The 26,529-nt window shown below is 45.7% G+C and overlaps 1 protein-coding gene across 1 annotated transcript in view; it reads left to right on the top strand.

Annotated features, from left to right (window-relative positions):
* The window catches only part of ADAMTS16 (ADAM metallopeptidase with thrombospondin type 1 motif 16), a 164,333-nt gene that overhangs the window by 2,723 nt on the left and 135,081 nt on the right, over positions 1–26,529 (top strand). The window contains 1 exon segment of the mRNA XM_021076731.1: positions 5,137–5,462. Coding sequence (XP_020932390.1) covers positions 5,137–5,462 — 326 coding nt within the window.

Below are 26,529 nucleotides of genomic sequence, written 5' to 3'. Positions count from 1 at the left end.
GCTGAATACTCCCACTGTGGCGGATTTCAAGCTGTGGATGTGATGCCATTGATGGCAGAGGGGGGCCGTGGTGCGCCCTGCAGCTGGAACCAGCCGGCCCTTGCCCGCTCCCAGGTGGTCCAAGCCTCACGCACACAGTTTCAAACCGGGCTCTTCCTAGACGTGATGCGCAGTCAGATACACTCCTCGAAGTCACGTCGACCAGGGCGCTGCCTGGAGCGCCACGTGTGAATTTCTTCTGCTTAAAACCCTACGCAGGACCACAGTCTTAACTTAAGGAATTCTCAAGGATCAGGAATCTCACTGACTTTTTTTTTTTTTCTTGAAATCACATGGCAATATTTTGGGCGATTCTAATCTCAAGACATAGGCTCCAGAGTCAGTTCTGAATTGTCAGTTTAGTGTGATGAGCTATTGCCTTCTCTGAGAAGAGTGGTCAATGCACACGGAGAAACCGGGCTTACCCTGTTCACTCGTTGAGTTCTTCAGCTACAGCCTTTTCCGCATCCCTGTGTACATGACCGGGGTGCGTATTTGACATGAAGCTCCTCTTTGATGAGATCAGCATCTCTCTACCTTGGCACTGCCGACCTTTGGTCGTGGGAGTCTGTCCCGTTCCTGGTAGAGTGTGTCACCACCGCACCACACCGTTGGATCCACCCACTGGATTCCAAAAGGACAGCTCCCCCCTCCCCCTTTCTGACAGTCAAAAGGCCCCCAGACCTCCCAGGTGTCCCCTGGGGGCGGGGGAGGGGTGGCACCCCCGTTGGGAACCACCGGACCACAGTTTCACCCATGTTCACTCTCCTTCTCAGGAAGGGGCTGTGGATAATGACAGCGGGTGGCTTTGCAGTGGTGTTCTGGGGCAGCCCCCCGAAAGGATGAGTACCTTGTCAGGAATTGTATGAGCTGGTCTGTTGAGGATCAAAATATGCAAGCTCACAGTGAAATAAATCATATTAAAAACAGGATTAAAACACTGGCAACTCAGCGCTCCCCAAGTCTTTCAGTTTTGCTGTCATCAACCCTCGTGAGGTTATATGCCTTATTATTGCATCTCTACCGTGGAAATGCTTTATAGAGTTTGCTCTCCTGCAGTCCTCCGTGCTCTGAGTTCAGTGATGTCTCCGTGCTGATCGACATCAGCCACGCAGGAGAGTTGATACGGGAAACTGGGGAATGCTCTAAACTGGCTATTCCTTCCTGCTCCCCGCAGCGGGTCGTTAACTGTGTATCACCAGCAAGGTGCTGTGTGTTTCTATACAAGAGGCTTAACCATTGTTATTCTGAAAAAGAGATAGTCTATGTCCCCACCTAATGACGGATAAAGATTGTATGTCTTCCAAAGTAAAGATCAGAAGAATATGCCTTTATGTCATCTGGGAACAATTTGATTTTTTTTAAATGGTAGCTCATCTTTTTCTGTGCAATAAATTTGCTCATTAGCCAGCGTTTGGAGCAGTCCACAGGCAGTGTCTTCATCCCCCAGCCTCTGCTGGGAAGGGAAGTGGCTTGTGTGCGGTGGAGACACTCCCTGAGAGCCTGCAGGGGAGGGCGGAGGTGTTAGCACGACCCTGTCATACCTTCCCTGCACATCCGGAAACCCGGGGATGAGATGAAGGTGGATTGTGAAAATGCAAACTGAATAAGCAAGCGCTTTTCCCCTTTTTCAGGAATGGCTGGGGCCAGACTGGAATCACCTACTTCCACCAGGCACATGAATTCCTATTTTACTCCCCCCCTATTTTTTTCATCGTTGCATACAATTTAACCAGATTTGTTTTAGTTCCTCATTTCCCTAAGTAAAATATGAAACAATCCCAATGTATGTTGCCCAAGCGGACACCAGTGCCCTGCTTTGACCTATATTTCAAAGGTTGGTGGCCAGAACCTGCTGCCTGTCTAATCTGCATGGGCCCCAGATCCCCAGTTACCTGCATTGGCAGGGGGCGGGGGGGGGGGGAGGCGGCAAGCCAGTGGGCCCAGGAGTGAGCCCTAGAGGGTCAAGGTCAAAGCGCTTGACCTGAGGAAGCAGGCAGTCTGGGCTGCAGCAGGCTGTCACCAAGCCCTGGGGAGGGGTGGCTGCTGGGCCTCCGCCCCTCGCCTTGCCATGGGCCTCAGCACGAGGGACTCTGGGCAGTGCTGGGCCATCCCTGGCCTTCTCCGCTTCTCCCAAACCCAAACATGTGCCTTTTGTGGCATGCACTGGCTGTCCCCCACTCTGTTCCAGTGTGAATCTTCAGCTACCTGCCAGGACGGCCCAGGAACACATGGGCAGGTACCTCTGCCAAAAGAATTCTGGCTGTGAAGAAAAATTTCTTTTTCCAGAGCAAGTAATTCCCCGAGTCCTGTTCACTTAAGACCAAAAGCCACTTCTGCAGGGCACTGTTTTATTTTCTCTTATGCCTCCAAGAAGCATGGCCAACCCACGCTGAAGGCCCGGTTATTAAGCATAAGACAAACCAGGTCTCCCCAGAGTGTGTCCTGGTAATAAAAGAAGGATCTATGTGTTTCCGTAGCCAATCAGAATGAGGTTGAGCATATCCGCATCAGGGCATGTTACATATGTGAGAGGAAGTTGCATTTGGAGTCTTTCTGGACTGTCCACCTCCGCGTGGGGCTGGCCCTCTGGAGCTTGGGCCTGATGTCCACTTCAGAGGCATCTCAGAGAAGCTTGGAGAAAGCCTGACATCTTGCTTGCCCGTTATTTTTGGGCGTTGAGACCAAATGCAGGTTAGGAAGCAGGCCCTCTCAAAGGCCTGCCTGTCCATCGCTAGCATGCAGAGGGGGGCACAGGCAAGTTATGCTTAAATATTTGAAAGGGGAGTTCCCGTCATGGCTCAGTGGTTAGCGAATGGGACTAGGAACCATGAGGTTGCCGGTTCGATCCCTGGCCTTGCTCAGTGGGTTAAGGATCCAGGGTTGCCGAGAGCTGTGGTGTAGGTCGCAGACTCTGCTCAGATCTGGCGTTGCTGTGGCTGTGGTGTAGGCCGGTGGCTACAGCTTCAATTAGACCCCTGAACTGGGAACCTCCATGTGCCTCAGGTGTGGCCCTAAAAAGACAAAAAGACAAAAAAAAAATTAAATTAAAATTAAATATTTGAAAGGTATACATCAGGCTAACAGAATGTTAACTAAAATTCTTTGTCACGTCATCTGTAACAAATCTACCTTCGCATAGTCTAAATGGCCAAGTTGGAGTTCAGGACACGACGGTGCGGGAAGCTCTGACCCCAGGACGAAGGCCACGCCTGTGTCGCTGCTCCACGATCTGTCCTGCCTGACCAGAAACAGCCTCTCCCCGAGCTCTGGAGGCAGAAGGGCTGTAGCCATGGTGGGAATGAAGGAGAGACTCCTGGCCAAGCAATGGAAAAGAAATGATTCTGCAAGGGAAGACCCCCTTTTGTAGAAAACAGCTGCAATATTTCGAGAAAGGTGGCTGAGGGCCACTGCCCAGGATCCTGAAGGAGCTACAAGTGTGTCCTCCCCACTTTGCCCAGAGAGGGAAAGAATGCACATGCACCCCATGCAAAGCTACAGGACTCCCTGCAACAGGAGCCCAGCATGTCATCTGGGTGCCACCAAATCTGTTTGCTCCTTGGGGTTCTCCTGATGTTTTCAAAATAAGTCACTTATTTTTTTATTTTTTTGTCTTTTTTAAATTATTATTATTTTTTAAATTGTTATTTCCCCAATTTTTTTTTCCTACTGTACAGCAAGGTGACCCAGTCACACCTACATGTACACATTCTATGTTCTGACATTATCAGGCTCCATCATAAGTGACTAGACATAGTTCCCAGTGCGACACAGCAGGACCTCATTGCTCATCCATTCCAAGGGCAACAGTCTGCATCTATGAACCCCAAGCTCCCCATCCACCCTACTCCCTCCCCCTTGGCAACCACAAGTCTATTCTCCAAGTCCATGATTTTCTTTTCTGTAGAAAGTTTCACTTGTTTGCCATTTATTAGATTCAGGATATAGGTGATATCATATGGTGTTTGTCTTTCTCTTTCTGACTTACTTCACTCAGTATGAGAGTCTCTAGTTCCATCCATGTTGCTGCAGATGGCATTGTGTCATTCATTTTTATGGCTGAGTAGTATTCCATTGTGAATATATACCATAGCGCTGCACCCACAGCATATGGAGGTTCCCAGGCTAGGGGTCGAATCAGAGCTGTAGCTGCCAGCCTACCCCACAGCCACAGCAACGCCAGATCCGAGCCTTGTCTGCAACCTGCACTACAGCTCATGGGCAATGCCAGATCCTTAACCCACTGAGCGAGGCCAGGGATCGAACCGGCAACCTCATGGATGCTAGTCAGGTTCATTTCTGATGAATCACGATGGGAACTCCCCGAATAAGTCACTTGTTTGCCTACACGTTAGCCTGCTGTAACATACTGTAGAGTGGAAAGAAGGGTATAGTTCATGGGTTTGAACAGCCCTGGAGTGTGAAATGCGATCAAGTGCTAAGAACCCAGGCCAGCGGGAGGGTCAACAGTGGTTTTCACTGGGAGCAGATACACAGCTGAGATACACAGTGTCTCCAAATGTGAACGTCTGGGAAACCCAGACTCTTCTGCCTTTTCTCCTGCAGTTCACTGATTTAATAAGTAAATACTTTGGAAGGAGACACCGAAGAGGGTCCGTCATACTTGCCTTTTAGACCCTTTTCTGAAAAACCATCCGTACTTTTCAGCTAACCTTTCTTAGCAATGGAATGTAGACGTTGGTAGAAGACCGTGGATGACTGATGAATGTCTAGAACTAGAAAAATGGTTTCTTGTTATAATTACTCTAAAGCAATGGGCTCAGAAAAGTCCACTCTTAGTTTCATTTGGTCTGTGATGCATTTCTCCTTGGACGCGTCATAGCATTTGCTGGATTTGCTGGATTTGGTGGTCCCACGTGATAGGGACGACTTCCTGAAAGTGCCCTGTTAGGATGGTCCCTTGTAACTCTGCTTCGACGCTCTCCGCCGTTTGGAGCTGAGGATGGGTGGATGTCGACCCTTCCTCCCTCCGTTTTGGCGGCGTGAGAGGATCTGGTAGGAAATTATGTTTGAAGACTTGCCGACCCTTTTCCGGAGGCTGGAGTTGCTCAGCCACATCCCCTCTCTCGCTTTCAGAGTATGACCTGGTGTCTCCCTACGAGGTTGACCGCAATGGTGACTACGTGTCCCACGACATCTCGCACCCCCAGAGGAGGAAAAGGGCGCTGGCCCAGCTCGGAGTGGGCTCTCTGCACCTTCGGCTGCAGGGCTTCCGGCAAGACTTCCACATGGATCTGGAAACTTCCAGCAAGCTGGTGGCTCCTGGATTTCTCATACAGACGCTGGGAAAGCGGGGCACTAAGTCCGTGCAGCCCCTCCTGCCCGAGGATTTCTGCTTTTATCAAGGCTCCTTACGGTCCCACAAAAACTCCTCCGTGGCTCTTTCAACCTGCGGAGGCTTGGTGAGTACAGATCTTGCTGCTTGTCGGGAGAGACAGGGTAAGCCTGCCCTGTTCTTTTAGCTCGGGCTTCCGTTATCGCAGCACAGACTTCTTTGGTCTGTCAGCACAGGAGGAAAATCTCCAAATAATACTTTCTAAAACATGCTGGGCAGCTTCCTTTCCCCATGTGTAAACAGCATCCATGCCCTGCAGTTTGCAACCCTGGATCCTTAACCCACCGAGCGAGGCCAGGGATCGAACCTGCGTCCTCGTGGATGCTCGTCAGATTCGTTTCCACTGAGCCACGATGGGAACTCCCTAAGCTGAAATCTTAATGTCTCGCCTTTTACTTTTCTTAAAATATTTACATAATTTTCGGGAATTAGATTCTTAGAGTCTTGGACACACATGAATTAGTTGGACACAGATGGAGGAGACCTGATGTCAGTAGCGGAGATAAGTAGCCCAGTGAAAATGTGTGATCAGAACAGCAGGGTCTTGACCGTGTTCAAAGTTTGAACATTTTTGTGCTGTCTCTCGACAATGATCTACGTCTATCTTAGTCCTTCCATCTCTAGGCAGTGATCTTCGTCCGTCTTAGTCCTTCCATCTCTCGACAATGACCTAAGTCTGTCTTAGTCCTTCCATCTCTAGGCAGTGATCTACGTCTGTCTTAGTCCTTCCATCTCTAGGCAGTGATCTTCGTCCGTCTTAGTCCTTCCATCTCTAGACAGTGATCTTCGTCCGTCTTAGTCCTTCCATCTCTAGGCAGTGATCTTCGTCCGTCTTAGTCCTTCCATCTCTAGGCAGTGATCTTCGTCCGTCTTAGTCCTTCCATCTCTAGGCAGTGATCTTCGTCCGTCTTAGTCCTTCCATCTCTCGACAATGACCTAAGTCTGTCTTAGTCCTTCCATCTCTAGGCAGTGATCTTCGTCCGTCTTAGTCCTTCCATCTCTAGGCAGTGATCTTCGTCCGTCTTAGTCCTTCCATCTCTAGGCAGTGATCTACGTCCGTCTTAGTCCTTCCATCTCTAGGCAGTGATCTACGTCCGTCTTAGTCCTTCCATCTCTAGGCAGTGATCTACGTCCGTCTTAGTCCTTCCATCTCTAGGCAGTGATCTTCGTCCGTCTTAGTCCTTCCATCTCTAGGCAGTGATCTACGTCCGTCTTAGTCCTTCCATCTCTCGACAGTGATCTTCGTCTGTCTTAGTCCTTCCATCTCTCGACAGTGATCTTCGTCCGTCTTAGTCCTTCCATCTCTAGGCAGTGATCTTCGTCCGTCTTAGTCCTTCCATCTCTCGACAATGACCTAAGTCTGTCTTAGTCCTTCCATCTCTAGGCAGTGATCTTCGTCCGTCTTAGTCCTTCCATCTCTAGGCAGTGATCTTCGTCCGTCTTAGTCCTTCCATCTCTAGGCAGTGATCTACGTCCGTCTTAGTCCTTCCATCTCTAGGCAGTGATCTACGTCCGTCTTAGTCCTTCCATCTCTCGACAGTGATCTTCGTCCGTCTTAGTCCTTCCATCTCTCGACAGTGATCTTCGTCCGTCTTAGTCCTTCCATCTCTAGACAGTGATCTTCGTCTATCTTAGTCCTTTCCCTCTTTAGGAAGAGGAGATTCAGGCTCTCATCTCAGAGGGTCACGTGTGTGTGAATACTGGATTCTGAGGAGGTCATTCATCATCAATTTCTTACAACACTGAATATGTGCAAATGCTATATAGCCTGTTAATTTTTAAAAAATATGAATATTATGCTTTTTAGAGGAATTTTTCCAGAGCTGGGCTCATGTCTACTTTCATTTGTAAAAGGCTTTTCATCTGAGAAAGGACATGGCAGGGATGGCCGAGGATGGAGGGACAGTGATGAGGACAGTGGAGCTGAGGTCTTCTGTGTTCTCTCAAGAAAAATAGATCATCCTTAATCAAAGAGCTAAAACTCTTCACCACTGCACCAAGGAGGGTATCTCTTCCTTGGCTTTCTTCAGCAAAGGCTCTGATCAGAAATGGAACCATCTGTGTGGTGGGGAAGTGGGTCACGCCTTTCAGAGCGCTCTTGGATTTGTTTGTGGAGCTTGGGCGAGGTGCTCCCCAATAACCCAGCAGGGGGGCAGGCTCACGGACACCCCTGGTCTCAGTGAGCCAGGCTTTCCCATCCTGTCTGAGCCATGGCCTGGAGCCTGTCCGTGAACAGAGCTGGCTGGCAGCAGCTCGAGATTCGGACTCTCTTTGAACTCCATAGGAGTTAACAGCGAAAGCTGTCAATGACAGCTACGCGAAAGATAAAGAAATGAAAGGCACAGAAAAAAGAATCCTCTGGATAATAAACACTGGAATTTACTATTTCGATCACTGGAATAGAAATCTCTCTGCTTTCACCATTACTCTTCCAAATACATTAATTTCGACCTCACTGATATTTTGTCTGTAGTTGGTCATTACAAATGTGACCTCAACTCATGAGTGTGAGATTCCGGGGGCATTTGTCACATCATAGGATAAATCAGAGACATTTTGAAGAAGAAAAAGGGAGGATTACGGAGTGCTCTTTCTCTAGCCAGGTAATAAAATTCCTGAATGGAGGTGCCCCTGAAGTAGCCGCCAGGTCTGCTGTTTCTTCCCTGATTGATGGCTACCCCATCCCTCCTCTTTCAAACTGACTAACACACGAAGAAAAACAGCATATCTTTTGCATTAGGGAATGGCTTCTTTGTGTTATTATTGTTACTCTTGCTTCTTTCAGGTTCTAATTAAAGTTCCAGGTAGGTCTCCATGAAGCTCTTTTGCACTGGGCTTCTGGATGACGGGGCTGTCCAGTGAGAGCCCGGAGTCAGTCTGTGGTTCTCCATGGTCTGCTCCGTCCTCACGCAGGCCTCTTTGCGGACCCTGGTGGTGTCGCTCGGAAAACAAGACCTCTTGTAGTGGGAAAGTACCTAAATTCTATCCTCCCTATTTCATCTACAGCCTGAGACTAGTACTTTTTAATTAACAAGTATTATTTCATTAAGGGTTTACTATCTTGGATTATTCAATTAGAGCAAATGGTTTACGGTTTTGAGACGAGCAATTTCCAAACGCATAATTTTTTCTCCTGGGTCTCAAATTTCAAGTTTGGGGACATGTTGCTATATTCCTCTTATAATTAATTTGAGGACCACTGTGAAAGTTAATAGTTGATGGTATGGTCTAATTTATAGTAAATACATAGTCTTAAGGAGGGAGTTCCCATTGTGGCACATCGGAAATGAGTCCAACTAGGAACTGTAATTTTGCGGGTTCAATCCCTGGCCTTGCTCAGTGGGTTAAGGATCTGGTGTTGCGGTGATGTAGGTGGCACACACAGCTCGGGTCTGATGTTGCTGCGGCTGTGGTGTAGGCTGGCAGCTGTAGCTCCAATTTGCCCCCTAGCCTGGGAACCTCCATATGTCACAGGTGCGGCCCAAAAAAGACAAAAAAGAAAGAAAGAAGGAAAGACAGAACTAAAATGAGCATTTTACTTTGAATCTGATATGAATAATGAATGTGCTTCACAGCTGTGCGTCACTAGAACCCGTCAGAGTTGGGTCCGAGGAGTGAATTGTCCCATCAGAGAAGCAGGGAATAGGCAGTTTTACTGTAGAATGGCAAAGTAAGGGCAAATAGGAGGGCTGGGAGGACTCGGATGAAGATGCCTCAGCTACTAGGTGAGAGGCAGCAGCATCAGTGTCGGTTTCTAGAGGAGATGCTGTCCAGGCTGAATCCTCCTTGTAGAGTCGGGATGAGGTGCCCAGGATGAAGGAGTACCAGGGAAGAACAGTCTCAGGGAAGGTTATGAACTTCTGTCAAGTTCATGGAATCCTTGATAACATCATCCACAAATGTTCAGAGATTAGCATTTGTATACCATGTCCAAGTAGAGTAAATTAACTAAGATCTGAAGCCCTAAAATGACTTCTAGAGTCATTCTGGTGTTTCCAGCAAGTATATGGACTCGAGATATTCCTCATTCTGCTCAATGAGGTTAATTGAAGATTAGCACCTGTTGTGTGTATATCTCTACCCAAATGACATCACACATCTGTTGTGATGACCAGTCACGAGCACATACGTATGTGCTCACAGCAGGTGCTTTAGATAATGGATAAAACATGGGACTAATTAAGAGACAGTGATGACAATGGCAGGAACGGAAGGAACAACAACAACTCACCCAATGTTATTTGCCCAATATTTGCCTAATAGCTTCCCATTCATTGTCTCACGTAGCCTAATGACAACTAAGAGATGGGTACTATTGAAAAAAGAAAAGACCCAGCTTTAGTGAGATACAGTTTCCACGTCATAATTTCACGCCTTAAAACTGTGTTAGTTCCATGTTTTCCAGGCTACGCCCTGGCTTGTGCGAACATCACGTCTCAGTCGAATTTGAAACGTTTGCATCAGCCCCCAAAGAAATCCCATGCAGTCGGTCCCTTTGCTTTCAGGCTCTCATCAGCGCTAGGCGCCCATTAATCTGCGTGCTCTGTGTATAGATTTGTCTGTCACTTCTTATATATGGAAGAATATAGTATGTGGTCTTGCTTCTTTCACTGAGAATCCTGGGTTCAAGGCTCATCACATTGCAATATGTTTAAAGACTTGGTTATTTTTATTGGTAACTAATAATTCTTTGTATACATGTACTCCTTTTTATTGTAATGTCTATCAGTGGATAGACATTATTGTTTGCATTTTATTTAGTTATGTGAATAATGTTGCTATGGACACGTGCATACAGTTTTTGGTGCAGACAGAATGTTTTCATTTCTCTTGCGTGCATACCTGAAGTATGATTGTTGGATCACGTGGAATCTCTGCGCTTAACCTTTTGAGAGATTCTGTTTTTCACAGTAGCTGCACCATTTTGCATCTGCTCAGCAAGGTATAAGCATTCCAGTTTCTCCACGTTGTAGACACTTGTTCTTGTCCATCTTTTTTTATGACAGACATCCGAGCGGATATGAAGTGGTATCTCTCTGTGGTTTTGATTTGCTGGGTAGAGATTAATGGTTGACAGGTTTTTTGTTTGTTTGTTTTGTGGTTGTTTTGCTTTTGCTTTTCTTTCAGCACTTAGAATATATCATCCTACCTCCTGCCTCTGAATTTCATTGTTTCTGACAACGTGTCAGCTGTTTATCTCTTCGTACTTTGGCTATATATAAAGAATAGTCTTGGAGTTCCCATTGTAGTACAGCAGAAACAATCCGACTAGGAACCATGAGGGCTTGGGTTCGATCCCTGACCTTGCTTAGTGGGCTAAGGATCCAGCGTTGCTGTGGGCTGTGGTGTAGGTCACAGACACGGCTCAGACCTGGTGTTGCTGTGGCTCTGGCATAGGCCAGTGGTTGTAGCTCCAATTGGACCCCTAGCCTAGGAACCTCCATGTGCCACGGTGCGGCCCTGAAAAAAAGAAAAAAGACAAAAAAAAGTTAACAATTAGAAAAAAAAAAAAAGAATAGTCTTTCTTTGGCTTTTCAATGTGTCCTTGTCTTTTAATATTATTATGATGATGTGTATAGGTGTAGGCATCTTTGAGTTTTTCCTTTTTGGATTTATATGAGCTTCCTGAATGTTCATAATAAGGTTTTTTTTTCTCAATTTGAAGAGTATTTGATATTTGTTCAATATGTTTTTCTGCTCCTTTCTCTCCGTTTTTCTTCGGTATTCTCATTGTGCATATCCTGGAGTGCTTAATGATGTACCACATTTCTCTGAGGTTCCATTCATTTTCTTCATTCTTTTTCCTCTGTGCTCTTCAGACTGTGTATCTCTACTGGTTGATCTTCAAGCTTCTTTGCGGCTGTTCAAATCTACTGTGAAGCTTCTGCAATACACTTTTAAAAATTTTGGATATTGTATTTCCAATTTCACTTTGGTTCTTTTTAGAATTTTTCTTATTCTTATTGACATATTGCTATTAGGCCTTGCTTCGTTGTTTTAGACATAGTTTCCTTTGGCTCATGAACAAATGTAAAGTAGTTGCTTTGGGGTGTTTACTGGGTGAAACATCTGAGTCCCCCCAGAAGCAGTCTCCATTGCCTCTTTCTTTTCCTGTGTATGAGTCACACTTTTCTGTTTCTTTGTGTGTTTTATACTTTTCTTTGCTGAATATGGAACTTTGCAGATAGTATATTTTGGCAATTCTTGATACTGAGCACACACCCTCTCCAATGCTTGTTGCTGTAGTTTTCTTTCTTAGTGTGTTTTCCCTGCAGCATACAGTTTCCAGAGTAGCTTCTCAGAGAGCAAAACCTAGGGTATGTGTACAGTCTTTCTGAAAGCCTGTGCTGATCTGCCTCTATTGGTATCACACCCAGCTGTTAGCCTAGGCTGACTACTAGCTGATCACTTTTTTTTTTTTTTTAATGGCAGGTGCAGGTATAAATTGCTCCATGGTCTAATTTGATGACAGCAGAGCTTTGTGGGATTAGGGTGCTGCCTGGTTTTGAGACTACAACACCCCCAGGAGAAATCATCTTGCCTTTCCCCCGAGTCTCTTTGCTAAACTTCTGCTGATATACTGTTTTGCTTATTGTTCTGAGTATCTTGGAACAACCAGCCTTCTTTTAATTGTTTGAACTAGATACCCATTATTTTTGACAATGCCCTTAGGCATGGACTTTCATGTACTCTGTTCCAAATACAATCAGTCCCTTTAAGTGAGCTTCTCTTAGATCTTGCTTCTCCTTCTGGGAAAAATATGTGGGCCACTAAACAGGAGCTAGGACTGGAGGTATCCTTCTCCTCCCAAAGTGAAACCCCTCTTCTATGAGTGGAGCACCTGCTCTTCTCTGCTGTGTTTCCTGGCTTGAATCTTCAGCCTTACCAATGTGTGGAAGTGGGGTGTTCAGGGGTCTATTATTCTAAGCCTGATGAGCCTCGAGTAGGGCTCCCACCCTCTCAGCAGGGGCTTCTTGACGGAAGAGAAATCAGTTCTCAAGGCCATGCCTGTCTGGAATAGAGCTTCTGCAAGGTAGAACTGACAGCATAAGAGATGTTGGAGTCTTGCTTCTCCTGACATGAAAATACAGCTCTAGGATGAGAGTGTGGGGGAAAGGGAGCCCCGTTCTTTATAAAATATGCCTAGAATAGAGCTCTGTCCAATTGATCAAGGAGCAGGGTGAGCCTGTGACTAGACCATGGCTCAAAGGCCACAGCATTTCACTATGCTTTGATAGAGTGACTACATTTAAGTCATGAGATATTTGTCCATATTTTATGCCCTTAGGACAATTTCAGGAAACTTTAAATGATATGTGTGGTCTGTATTTTTTTTCTTTTTTCTTTTTTCTTTTTTAGGGTGCACCTGTGGCATATGGGAGTTCCCTGGCTGGGGTCAAATCAGAGCTACAGATGCTTGCCTGCATCATAGACACAGAAACGCAGGATCTGAGCCATGTCTGCACCTATACTGCAGTGCAGGGAAATGCCAGATCCTTAACCCACTGAACGATGCCAGGAATTGAACACACATCCTCATGGATACTGGTCAGGCTTGTTTCCACTGAGCCATAACGGGAACTCTATGTAATTTTCATCAGGCAAATGACTGTTTCCAAGAGAAGATCTGCCACATTCTTTACACTGTTCTTCAGGAAGCCAGTCTCTGCTAGATGCTATTATTAACATATTTTACAAATCACTGCCCAAAGATATTTCATTATCCACATTTTCCAATGATTCCCAAGGTAATTATTGAAAGAGTGGGTTTTGACCTAAGTTGCCTGACTTCAAAACCAGGGCTTTAAATCACGACGCTCTTTTGCTTCCCTCGATCCGTGAGCTGATGGTGCACTGTAGGGACCTTGCAGGATTTTCCATTGCATCTTCCTTGAATGCCCTCAAAACGGTAATGATGTTCTCATTGTTTTCCATTTGATGCCCCTTCCTTTGTCCTGAGCCCTCTGTGAACTTAGGGGGCCCCATCTGTAATGATTCAGGAGCTTCTATTAAAATTATGGATTCATTCCATACTTAATTATTTACAGTTTATTCTTTATATCAGGCTATGAATTCTTGAAGATATAGTGCTTTTTTCATCCTTGTGTCCCCAAGTTCTTGTTACACTTAACCAACTTTTTTCTCGCAACAAATGATTGTATTTCAAATTAACAAAAAACTATGCTCTATCTTCTCAACCTCTATTTTGAGATATGAATAAATATAAAATTCATTTTATAGTTCTTTTCATATGATTTCCTTTCATGACTATGCCAAACATTCTAAAGTTTCTTTTGAAGCACTTTATTCAGACATGGTTTAATTAATATGATTTCTGACCAACTATTTTAAAACTCCCATTATCAGTACTTTTAAATGAGGTTTCTTTAGAAATATTTTCTGTTACATAAGACAAGATTTGATTGTTTTAAAGGATTCCATGCAGGTTCTGTACATGTAATCAAATTAGCACTTGACCAAAAAAAAACAACAAAAAAACCCTTTCATCAGTTGTCCTTTGGCACAAAATCTGCATGAATTTCAGCTCTTCTTGTGTAATCTGTCAAGGCATTAATGCGTAAGGTACATATCATTTCTCCTAAAATCAAATTACTCTCTTGCTTTCAATAGTATTGGAAAACGTGTAAAGGCCGCAATTCTCAGTTTGCTTCCCAAAGTCCCTCACTTGGTCGGTGACTTGCTTGGGGGCTGGTTTGAATGGTACCAGGTTTTATTTCGAGACACAGACTCCAGGGATCTGCTGGAAACTCGAGTCATTGAGAATTTTTCTAAAGCACCCAATAAATCCTAGGAAACTGTCTGAAATGTTGCCAGATTTTCAACTAACTTTGAAAAATGTTCTTGGAGCTGGGACCGTAAAACAGGAGCAGAAGGAAAAAACCAACACAGGAGATGGTTCAAAGGGCTAATATGAGTTTTATTTGGTTTTTTAAATTTTTTTAATTTTTTTTATTTCCCCAATACGTTATTTTTTTTTCTACTGTGCAGCATGGTGACCCAGTTACACATACATGTATACATTCTTTTTTCTCATGTTATCATAAGTGAGTTTTAAAAGAAAAGTATCACTCTCTGGGAAGGCCCGTGATGGCATAACCAGTTGAAGATACGTCGGAGTGAGGAGGAATGCAGGAAAACGAGAGAAGATGAGGTTTGGGGATAAAATATGGCCAAAGCTAGTGATTATTAGGAAATTTAAAAGGTGAGTGTGAGGAACTAACTGAAAGTACTAAATCATTATGTAAATTTCTGCTAATAACTTAAGAATAAATACAAATCAGGAGTTCCCGTCATGGTGGCGCAGCGGAAACGAATCCAACTAGGATTGAGGTAGCGGGTTCAATCCCTGGGCTTACTCAGTGGGTTGAGGATCTGGCATTGCTGTGAGCTGTGGGAAGTAGATCAAAGTAATACTTTATAATTAACGTGACCACAGATTTTTCTATCAGCTTACCATTAACTGTAAACAAAAATGAGATGAATAGAGAAAGGTAAATAGAAAATCTATTGTTTTGCTCTATTTCCTTTATTTGCAAGTGACGAACCTGAGTCTCCAGGGTAGAGTGACTTGGCCAATGTTACGAGGCGAGTGTAGCGTGAATGTTTTGACATCGCTCTCCAGCGATGTTTTTGCAGCAGCACAGTCGACGTCAGTACTCATTATAGAGAGCAGCCACCTCAGGAGTTGGCATCTTGGGGTATGTGCCTGGGTTTTAAAGATGGAGCAAGTGAGTCTGGGTCTGGAGATGTTGGCCAGGTAGCAGAGGGGAGGGGACAGAGTGACAGGGTAGGTTCCCTTCTGGCTGGTGTTTTGTCGGGAGACACATGCCTCCCCTGGCACCGACAAGGACGGCCCCTAGGCGGACGCTCTCTGTGGCCAATGGAGTATTTGCCGTGAGGACCATTGGAACGGAGCTCACCCCCATGACCGCTGTGGTCAAGATACTCTCCACGGCCAAGATCCCCTCAGAGCAGCCACACGGGTCCCCGTGAGGAGCAGGAATGCCATCCCTGTGCTCAGTTCCTCTAGGGAAGGTGCCAAGTCTGGATTTTTCCAAAGGCCAAAGGTGCCTGAAATCTACTTTTAAGAGAAAGGCCAGGCCAGAGGGAGGGGAAAACAAAAAGAAAGAAAGAAAAGAAAGAAAAAAAAGGAGACCAGATGCAACCAAGCTCTTTAAAGCATGACCAGCCTTGCCTGACGGTCAGCCAGAGCAATCTGCCTGCATCTGCCTCACACACATGCAACATTCTTCTTCTTCTTCTTCTTTTTTTAGGGCACACCCATGGCATATGGAGCTTCCCTGGCTAGGGGTCTGATCAGAGTTACAGCTGCCAGCCTACATGTCTGCGACCTGCACCACAGCTTACGGCAGCTCCAGATCCTTCACCCACTGAGCGAGGCCAGGGATTGAACCTGCAACCTCATGGTTCCTAGTCAGATCTGTTTCCGCTGCGCCATGAGGGAACTCCACGTTTTTCTTCTTCTTCCATGTCGCTTTCACCATGAGGCCCTCCGTGCCTCCTCCTACCCCATCTAACATCACCTGCTTTTTCTTCCACGAAAACCTCCTCTCCCCTTCCCCGCTTTATTTTCTACTCAGTATTTATCATCGGCATTAATCATAGCCCAGTTAGGAAACAGAAAGCATGCAATTTAATTGAAAGGACAGACGAAATTCAGTGCATTCAATGGGTATTAAAGAACTGAAAAAAGAAAAAGGAAATACCAGGGCATCACAGGAAGCAGCTACTGGACCTGGGGCTGAGGGACTGAGGGAAGGAGTTGGGATTATTAAAATTTAGGTGCTTGCAGTTAAGCTCAAAGCCTGAGCAGGTGGAGCTGTCCAGCTGGGGCCAGGACTCCGAGGGGGCACCTTGCTGCTGGTTTTTTAAAGTAACCAGGAAACTGCCATCAGGTACTGCAATTAACTGTCACTGCCAGGGTACGCAAGGCTAGCCGGAACTGGAAGCGGATAGGACGTCCAAGAGGAAGAGAGGAAGTCCACAGGGTGAGGGCAGTAACCCACAGGGAGCAGAGAGGACGTGCACAGGGGGCAGACGGGAAGTGCACGGGGGCAGACAGGAAGTGCACAGGGGGCAGGTAGGAAGTCCACAGGAGACAGGCAGGAAGTGCACGGGGGCGGGGGGGGGGGCAGACGGGAAGTGCACAGGGTGCAGACAGGAGTCACAGGGGCAGGTGGGAGTCCAGGTGACAGGCAGGAAGTGCACGGGGCAGGTGGGAGTCCACAGGTGACAGGCAGGAAGTGCACGGGGGCAGGAGTGCACGGGGGGGGGCAGACCGGAAGTGCACAGGGCGCAGGCAGGAAGTGCACAGGGGGCAGACAGGAAATGCACAGGGGGCAGACCGGAAGTGCACAGGGTGCAGACAGGAAGTTCACGGGGGCAGGTGGGAAGTCCACAGGAGGCAAGCAGGAAGTCCACAGGATGTGGATAGGAAGTCCACAGGGGGCAGGCAGGAAGTCCACAGGATGTGGGTAGGAAGTCCACAGGGGGCAGGCAGGAAGTCCACAGGATGTGGGTAGGAAGTCCACAGGGGGCAGGCAGGAAGTCCACGGGGTTGGGGGGGCAGACAGAAAATCCACAGGGGGCAGGTGGGAAGTCCACGAGGAATAGATTGGACGTCCACAGAGGGCAGAAAGGAAGTCCGCAGGGGACAGACAGGAAGAAATAAGTTCTCCCTCCGTCCTCATTCTCTCCAGTTCCCTGCTGCATCGGCTGTTGACAGAGGTGACCGAAGAGCAGGGGCAAAGGAGGAAGGGGTTTGTAGGGTTCCGGCCCCAGGAGCACAAAGCAGAGATAAAAGGGGAGTTTAGAACTGAGGATGCTTTCTGAATACAAAGCCGGCTGTCTATGCTAAATATTGAGAGTACAGCAAGGATTTATGCCTGACACTTTCTCGCTTTATCCTCACTCCTTTCAACAGTGCTTGGCACATAGTAAAGCCCTTAATAAAAATATGTTAAATGTACAAATTATTTTTAATGCAGAAACAGGAATTCCAGTGCTTTTCAAAAATTATTTGCATAGCCGCTGGTCTGTAGAGGAGGAAAAACACACAGGAAGCTACAACAGAAGGAACATCCCACCCTATCCGGGGGAGGGTGAGACCCTGAGATACAGACCTCGCCAGGCCTGGTGGCAGGCTTATTCCTGTGAGGAGATGGCTGTCAGACCCATGCACACGGATCTTGCTCCCCTGGCATGAGCAGCTCTTGCCCTTGTTCCTGATTTGGTTAAAATTAAGTCCCCTGTGTAGCTTTGACCTGGAGGGAAAAGAAGCACAGCCTTTCCTCAGTAGGCTTGGAAGGGGTATTTCATGTCTCATTTCATGACTTAAATTGGCATTCAGGGGAGTGTGTGTGTGTGTGTGTGTGTGTGTGTGTGTGTTTTCAGTGTCTGTGAGTTTGGCTACTCTAAACCACTCCTGAAGGAGACACGGGGGTGTCATCATCAATTGGCCTGAGGCCAGGCTCTGTACCAGAGTGAATTTATACCCTCAGTGGAGTCTCGTCTTTGCTCATTCTGGACCATAGCCACGCTCAGTAATCCCACCCAACTCTCAGCTTCCTGAGCTGCAAAACACAACTGCGAGCCACTCTTGGCATTTGCTCTCTGTTGAGACTCCCGTCCCCAGGTAGCCCAGGTATGGGTCGTTTTTACTGATTTGGATTCTTCTAATAACAGCATTCATCCTTTGTCCTTTATCGCACCTACTTTTCATGACTCAAGAGTGTTTTTTTTTTTAATTTTTTTAAAGAAATAGTATGTGTTTTAAAGGCATTATTCAAGTAAATACAGAGTTTTAAAATCAGTTACAAAATCAGTGCTGATTTCATATTTTCTTTTCTATAATTTCTGTGCAACTATAGGAAGACTGAATAGAAACATCTCATTTAAAATGCAGACTCTTACACTGAGAAGGGATACGCAATGAGGTCCTACGATACAGCACAGGGAACTATATCCAGTCTCGTGGGGTAGAACTTGATGGAAGACAATAGGAGAAAAAGAAGGTGTGTGTGTGTGTGTGTGTGTGTGTGTGTGTGTGTGTGTGTGTGTATGACTGGGTCACTCTGCTGTACAGCAGAAATCAACACAACCCTGTAAATCAACTATACGCTAACAAATTACAATTTAAAGAAATCCTGGTAGAATTCTTATTTTTTTTTCTTATACTGTTAATTGATGGTAAATAGGCATATCCAGGAAAGTATGTACTGTCAATATATAAAAAGTTACCAGTTTTGAAGTAAAAATTAAACTAAATTAAGACGTAACGAAAAAAAAACCCACATGCTGTTAACCAGATTTACAGTGATGTTAAAATGTCTGGTTGCTTTTAGTTTAAAAATGGTGTAACAGAAAACTTCATCAGGCAATGACAGATAAATCCAGTTATTCCCGTTTTCTGTCATTGAATAGTTGTATCTGCATTTCTTAAGATATTAGAAATTTGGAGTCAAATATTGAAAGTATAAGCAATGGGTGATTTCTTTCAGTCTGCAAAGCCTGAGGATAACTATTTCCCTCGATGAGCCTAGGAACGTTGAGGCTGCCTCAACGTTCATGGCATTCTACCCCTCCTCCTGTGTCCCCCAGAGAGCGGCCTCCACGGAGGTTGAAAAGCACAGTTCTGGTCTTTTAATTCCCTTACTCCACATGTGCTCATTGCATTCTGGAAACTGAATGTCCTCCGGATGGCCAACGATGCCCTTGGGGTCTGCTCTTGCCTGCCACCTCATCCGTGTAGGGGAAACTCTCCAGGCTCGAGTGGCAGCAGCTTCACAGTAAGGCTGGACCCCTTACCCGCTCAGGGTCTTAGCAAATGCTGTTCCTTCTGCCTAGAACGCGGTGCCCACCCTTCTTCCTCTGGTCGAGTGTCTTTTATTATTTATTCATTTATTTGTTCATTTACTTATTTATGTCTTTTACTTTTTCAGCTGCACCTGCAGCGTATGGAAGTTCCTGAGCCAGAGATTGTGCAATCTGAGCCACAGCTGCAGCAACGCCAGATCCTCAACCCACTGCTCCAGGCTGGGAATTGAACCTGCACCTCTGCAGCAACCCGATTCGCTATAGTTAGATCCTCAACCCACTCACAGCAGCAGGAACTCCAAGTGTCCTTTTCGTTGGGCATCACCAGGAGAGTCACTCCCTAAGTCGTCTTCCTTTGATTCTTCCAACCAAACAGGTTCCCTTGCAGTACATCCACGACTCACCTTATTTCCTCCTTGAGAGGAGTGATCCCAATTTAACTCGTATTTTGATTACTCCTTTAATATTTACCTCTCTTTTCCAACATATTGTCGGCATCCCAAGGGTAGCACCAACTTCCAGGGTCCCTCCAGGATCCGAGCACTCAGCAGGGTCCCTGGCCCTTGGAAGGAACTAGATAGATGATTGGAGGGGTGGGTGGGTGGACGGAGGGGCAAGTGGATGGATAAAGTCTCCTCGTTTCACACACTAGCCCGCGTATGTTGGAAAAAGTCCCTGGAGAATATGCCGTGACTGTGAAAAGCTCTGTCTAGAAAAGGCTCTAAGTTGAGTTTCCCAGGCACCACGGAGATCCAAGCCTGTCTGCTGAGGCCCTGGGAGTGTATTTCCACAGCACAAAAGAACAGAGCAGGTGCCGTTCACATTTCCAACGTTTCCGACAAGACTGTCTGCAAGTGAGAGCTTTGCAGTCCTAACTGTGTGAGTAATTTTTCTAATGACAAGGAGTATGGCTAAACAAGTTCTAAATAAGAAACTTTGCTATATACTCAGGCAATAGGATATGGTATGGTTTATATAAAGCAGAATTGAAGAAACCAAATGCGTTTGTCTCCCTCTTAGCTTGGTATAACTTACTACACAGGGTAAAAACATTGTAACCTCTCTGTCTTGGTTTCTTGGACATATATTTCCTCCTCCTCCTCCTCTTCTTCTTCTCCTCCTTTGGCACATGGAGGTTCCCAGGCTAGGGGTCAAACTGGAGCTGCAGCTGCCAGCCTGCACCACAGCCACAGCAATGCCAGATCCGAGCCGTGTCGGCGACCTGCACCACAGCTCGTGGCAACACCAGATCCTTAACCCACTGAGTGAGGCCACGGATTGAACCTGCAACCTCATGGTTCCTAGTTGGATTCATTTCCGCTGAGCCGCAATGGGAACTTCAGAGAAAACTTGTTTTTCTGTCTGCTTAGAAAAAGAAAAAAGTGGCCTACTTTGTTCGATTTTGTCATAATCTCAAGGAAACTTTTCAGAGGTTACCATTCTGAGCTTTTTCAGGACATGCATCTTCTGTAAGTATCGAGCTTCTGACCAGGGTGGAAGGGTTCTGAGAAGGGTGTTCTGCCTGCTCTGAATCCATCACCCAATGGATTTATTCTAGACTAACTTTCAGAGATGAAAACACATTTATTCCAGACTAACTTTCAGAGAGGAACAGCTGGCACTTCTCATAAAATAAGAACCATGGCTCCGTATTTACTTTGTTCAGTTGGGATAAGTAAAATATTAAGCAATTATCTTATCAAAACCTAGAAGCACACGAGTCAGCAAGCATTTTGGAGCAGCTACAGTTGCAGAGCTGGGGTAGTTATCCAGAGCAGCCAGGAAGGGAAGAGCAGGGACTCTCCACGTGTGAAGGAAGACACCCCTTCACACACACACATTCGGAAAGAAACAGAGAAGGGCTTCCGAAGATAAGCAAATGGCACATCGAATGCAAAAACATAGCTTTTGGAATCTCAACAGTCTGGTTCAAGTCTAACCCCGCTTACCGGCCAAATGGTTCGGCTTTGGTTCCCTTAATTTGTAGGTAACCTTGGCATCACAGGGTCGCACGAGGATTGGGTGAGGCAACATGCATACAAAAGCCTTTAGCACAGGGCTCCTCGTAGGAGCTGAGCAGTACCTGTTCTCCTCAACACCCCCCGTTACTAAAATATGAAAGGTAGATTTAAAAAATCTAATTAGAAGACAACTGGCGTTCCCATTGTAGCTCAGCGGTAGTGAACCCAGCTAGTATCCTTGAGGACACGGGTTCCATCCATGACCCATCAGCAGGTTTAAGGATCTGGCGTTGCATGAGCTGCGGTGTAGATCGCAGATGCAGCTCAGATCCGAACTGCTGTGGCTGTGGCGGAGGCTGGCAGCTACCACTCTGATTCAACCTGGGAACCTCCATATGCCACGAGTGCAGCCCTAAAAAGACCAAAAAAAAAAAAAAAATGACAGCACACATTGCCATGCAAGCAAGTTCAGGTGAGTTAAAGTAGCCAGAGGTGGAGGTGCTGACTTCAGAGAAGACTCCCAGATGGGAAGGGGTTAGAATTAGAATACGTTACACTAAAACTTCTGGGCGATTTATTGAAAACGCTTAGGATGCTTAAAGGACACATTATTTCAGCAGGCAATTTAAAATGCAAGAGTACCGCTTATCCACTTTTTAGAAGCTGCTTATGCCCACACATTTGAAAGTTGCCCGTTCTCAGCACCTGGGAGAGGGGTGTGTGCTTACAAGGTGTCCTAAATGAGAAAGGACCCAGAAGCGCGGATGTCTTGGCTCTGCATTCCCCCTGCAGCAGCCAAAGGAGCTATAAACCTTGTTTTATCTGCAGAGATTAGCTCTAACTGAAGCTGGGGGGGTTCTGTCTCTTCCCTTTGCAGGTCATCATTAGGTAATAAAGTAAAGAGTGATGGATTGCAGAATAATAAGCCAGGAGAGAAGCTAGGATATTTTATAGCACCATCCCTTGTCTGGCTGACACGTACCAGTGTGTGCAGAGGATTTCAGAGAGTACATATTTCAGTGTTTAAATACATCGGAGCTGTGCTGTGTAAACACAGCATATGTGAAAACATGTCATTGCATGTTCTGTAAGAAGGTCAGTAATAGAAGTTGTCCTGTCCTGTCCTTTTTTTTTCATCTTTTGACCTTTTAGGGCTGAACTCAAGGCCTATGGAGGTTCCCAGGCTAGGGATCTCATTGGAGCTGCAGCCACTGGCCGACACCACGGCCACAGCAATGCCGGATCTGTGCCTGTCTGTGACCTGCACCACAGCTCGAGGCAACACCGGATCCTTAACCCACTGAGGGAGGCCAGGGATCAACCCGCAACCTCACTGTTCCTAGTCAGATTCATTTCCGCTGCGCCATGACAGGAACTCCAAGTTATCCTTTTCTTAACCATTTAGTATCATTATTTTGAATCTCTAATAGTACTTTGATACATACTGTAATTATATATTTACTACTTAAAAACTTGGATTTAATGTCACCATATTTTCCTACCTCTGCCTCCAACAATCCAGTGTGTTGTCCATTGGAGAGTGGCTTATGGGCTACACATTCTAATAAGATTGAGCTTATGAGACCCCAACACTTTCAAGTTTCCTGTTATTAACCCTCTGAAAAGATAGAGTAATGCATTTGCCACACCTTCCTCTACTGGAGGAAGAATTGGAGCCACTTTGTTTATGAGAATTTTAGGGGAATGACTTAATGGCCACCCATTTGAAAGGGGCCCACATCGAAAGTCGCAAAATGACCACAACTTCAAGCTGGGTGGTTGGTACAGGGACTTAATAGCATAGCAGTTTTCTTTAAAGTAATGAAAATACTCCTTACATTGATTTGAAACATTAAAAACTTAACCAAACCAAACCAAACCCAGCTTCATCCTAGGCTGTGTCACATGTGTGCACCAGCTTTCAACCTCACCAGAAGGTCTAAGTGCCCAGGACACCTGCGCCTCTGTAGGTATAAAGGAATTCTCGTGTTCGAGACGATTTGGTCATTTAGGTCTTAACATGGAAGTACATTAGCAAGGAAAATTTGACAGTTTCACAGATCGCCGTTTAAATGTAAAACAATATTTTAAAAGCTCATAATTTAAAATTAAGTCATTGAATCGTAGTTCTGGGCCACCTAGATCATAGTATATTGCCTATATCATCTATTGCTTACGTATATACTATATACTCTACTGTATGCTTTAAGAAAATCATATATAATTATGTCTATACTCTGCTGTATACTATATACCATACTGTATGCTATCATATCCATTCTACCCAACATCTGTATCTAACTGTGAAGGCCAAGCATATTAATTACGTTTTGACATTGTATCAGGTATCATTTGCAAAATGAATCCTCTCATTTGGCAATTTTTCACAGTTTGGATTTCTCCTCTATCTCAGGCCCTCTTTGTTTGATCTTAGTTTCAAAGTCAACCCCAACCAACGTCTCCTTTCTCTGATTTCAAGCCCTTTCATCTGCGTTTCGTCAAAGGGGTGGCCTGCTCCAGGCTCTCTCGGGCATGGAGTGGCCTTGACGCAGCCGTCATAGATGCAGTGCACATGTGGGTAGCGTTGTTTGGGGTCCACAGCATAATAGGTATTTTTCTCCTCTACGTGTCAAAAAGAGACACATGAGAACACTGTGGCCTCTGTTGCCACTGTGTTTGGTTGGATACTGGTTGGAGAATTCCTTTCACGATGAGCTAACGTTCCACATTCCTGTGGTGATTTTGTCATCTTCTTTTCACATGTCTTTCCACTTTTTCCTTTTCATGTGAATAATCTCACATCCCACGTTTCCAGCTCTTGCCAGAAGAATAGCCCCGGTAATACTTGTTCTGTCGTAGGAAAAGCAGATGCATGATGCGTTCTTGGGCTTTGACCTGTTTCAATTGGGTGGTTCTTCAGAAACGGCAGATCCAGGGAGTTCCCGTCGTGGCCCAGTGGTTAACGAGCCCGTCTAGCATCCATGAGAGGTGGGTTCGATCCCTGGCCTCACTCGTGGGTTAAGGATCTGGTGTTGCTGTGAGCTGTGGAGTGGGTCTCGGACACGGCTTGGAGACTCCATTGCTGAGGCTGCGGTGCAGGCCGGTGGCTACAGCTCCGATTCCACCCCTAGCCTGGGAACCTCCGTATGGCCCTAAAAAGACCAAAAAAAAAAAAAAAAAAAAAGGCAGATCCATTGTTTCCTGTAAACAGACAAACGGGGGCAGGGGGGTTGTGATGGTTTCATGGAAAGGCTGTTCATCTCACTTTCTTATTTTTTCAACCAACAATTGCTTTTGTCCAACTCCTATAGCAGAGCTTTGGGGAGAAAAAATCTGAACACATAATTCTTCTAATGCTCAGTATACCTGGCTACCAGTGTGTCACCATTTTAAAAAGGCCTGCTTGCAGTCTGCGTTCTTTGGCTGTTATGGAACAAACACGTTGTGAATTCTGCTTTTTTTTTTTTTAACCATAGGAACACCTACATTAAAATATGTGTCAATGATGTAATTTGAATTGTTTTAAATAAAATTTGAAAATGTACCCATTATAAATAGGGAGGAATATTGATATGAAAGCAAGGACTTACTGTGCCAGGGCAGGCATTTCTGCAGTCAGCTCTACTGCCTGCATTGCTCTGGCATTTCAATGTATTAACAATATGAGAAGGATCTCTGCTCTTATGGTGAATAGGAGAAATCTGAGCATCAGACGTATTTTGTAGCCTGCCCAAAGCTGCCCTCCAAAAAAGGGATAGATCGTGGATTCTAAGCCACGTTCATTGGATCTGAGAACAGACGGTGAGCTTTCCCCCAGCACCCAGGTCTCCTCCAGGGACATCTTCCTCGGAACCCTCGGAGTCTCACCGCCTGGTCGGGCAGCATTGAATCTGGTCAATGCTGAAAGAACTTAGAGGCACAAAACCTGTGCCTTCAATCACTTTGCTGCCTGCACGGGGGACAGCCATGCAATTCTGCATGACCTCTGGAGAAGAAGGGGCACTCCCGTGCCCTTTGTAACTCTTGTGGTTACCAGCACACATGATGTGATGATTTGGGGATGAAAGACCGTAACACCAGCCAGCCAGCCAAAGAACCTATGCTTAAAAACATTTGTTTTAATCCAAAAGTAATCAAGGAGGTTTCCAGTCCTGGATATGGCTGGTCCCTGTAATTCAGCCTAATTCACAGCTATCAGGCTCGGTGCTTTTCTTTTGGAGGAGCCAGCAGTGTTTCTTTTTTTTTTTTAATATTTTTTTTTTATTTTCCCACTGTACAGCAAGGGGTCAGGTTATCCTTACATGTATACATTACAATTACATTTTTTCCCCCACCCTTTCTTCTGTTGCAACATGAGTATCTAGACATAGTTCTCCATGCTATTCAGCAGGATCTCCTTGTAAATCTATTCTAAGTTGTGTCTGATAAGCCCAAGCTCCCGATCCCTCCCACTCCCTCCCCCTCCCATCAGGCAGCCACAAGTCTCTTCTCCAAGTCCATGATTTTCTTTTCTGAGGAGATGTTCATTTGTGCTGGATATTAGATTCCAGTTATAAGTGATATCATATGGTATTTGTCTTTGTCTTTCTGGCTCATTTCACTCAGTATGAGAGTCTCTAGTTCCATCCATGTTGCTGCAAATGGCATGATGTCATCCTTTTTTATGGCTGAGTAGTATTCCATTGTGTATATATACCACATCTTCCGAATCCAGTCATCTGTCGATGGACATTTGGGTTGTTTCCACGTCCTGGCTATTGTGAATAGTGCTGCAATGAACATGCGGGTGCATGTGTCTCTTTTAAGTAGAGCTTTGTCCAGATAGATGCCCAAGAGTGGGATTGTGGGGTCATATGGAAGTTCTATGTATAGATTTCTCAGGTATCTCCAAACTGTTCTCCATAGTGGCTGTACCAGTTTACATTCCCACCAACAGTGCAGGAGGGTTCCCTTTTCTCCACAGCCCCTCCAGCACTTGTTATTTGTGGATTTATTAATGATGGTCATTCTGACTGGTGTGAGGTGATATCTCATGGTAGTTTTGATTTGCATTTCTCTTATAGTCAGCGATGTTGAGTATTTTTTCATGTGTTTGTTGGCCATCTGTATATCTTCTTTGGACCAGCAGTGTTTCTAACAGTATTTCCTTGCAGTGTGTGGTTGAGCCAAGAATGCATGTAGAGAATTGGCAGAGAGACAGCCGCAGGGAGCGTTGTCATCATAGCTGTCACTGGCCACCAGAGAGACACTGAGAGAAATGAAGGTCTCACCTAGAAATGACTGACAGAGCTGCTCCTGGGCAGTCTCTTTATTCAT

This window comes from Sus scrofa, chromosome 16, assembly GCF_000003025.6.
Source record: "Sus scrofa isolate TJ Tabasco breed Duroc chromosome 16, Sscrofa11.1, whole genome shotgun sequence".
Classification (NCBI taxonomy): Eukaryota; Metazoa; Chordata; class Mammalia; order Artiodactyla; family Suidae; genus Sus; species Sus scrofa.
Note: the sequence above shows the minus strand (reverse complement) of the source record. Positions and strands in the feature narration are given on the sequence as shown.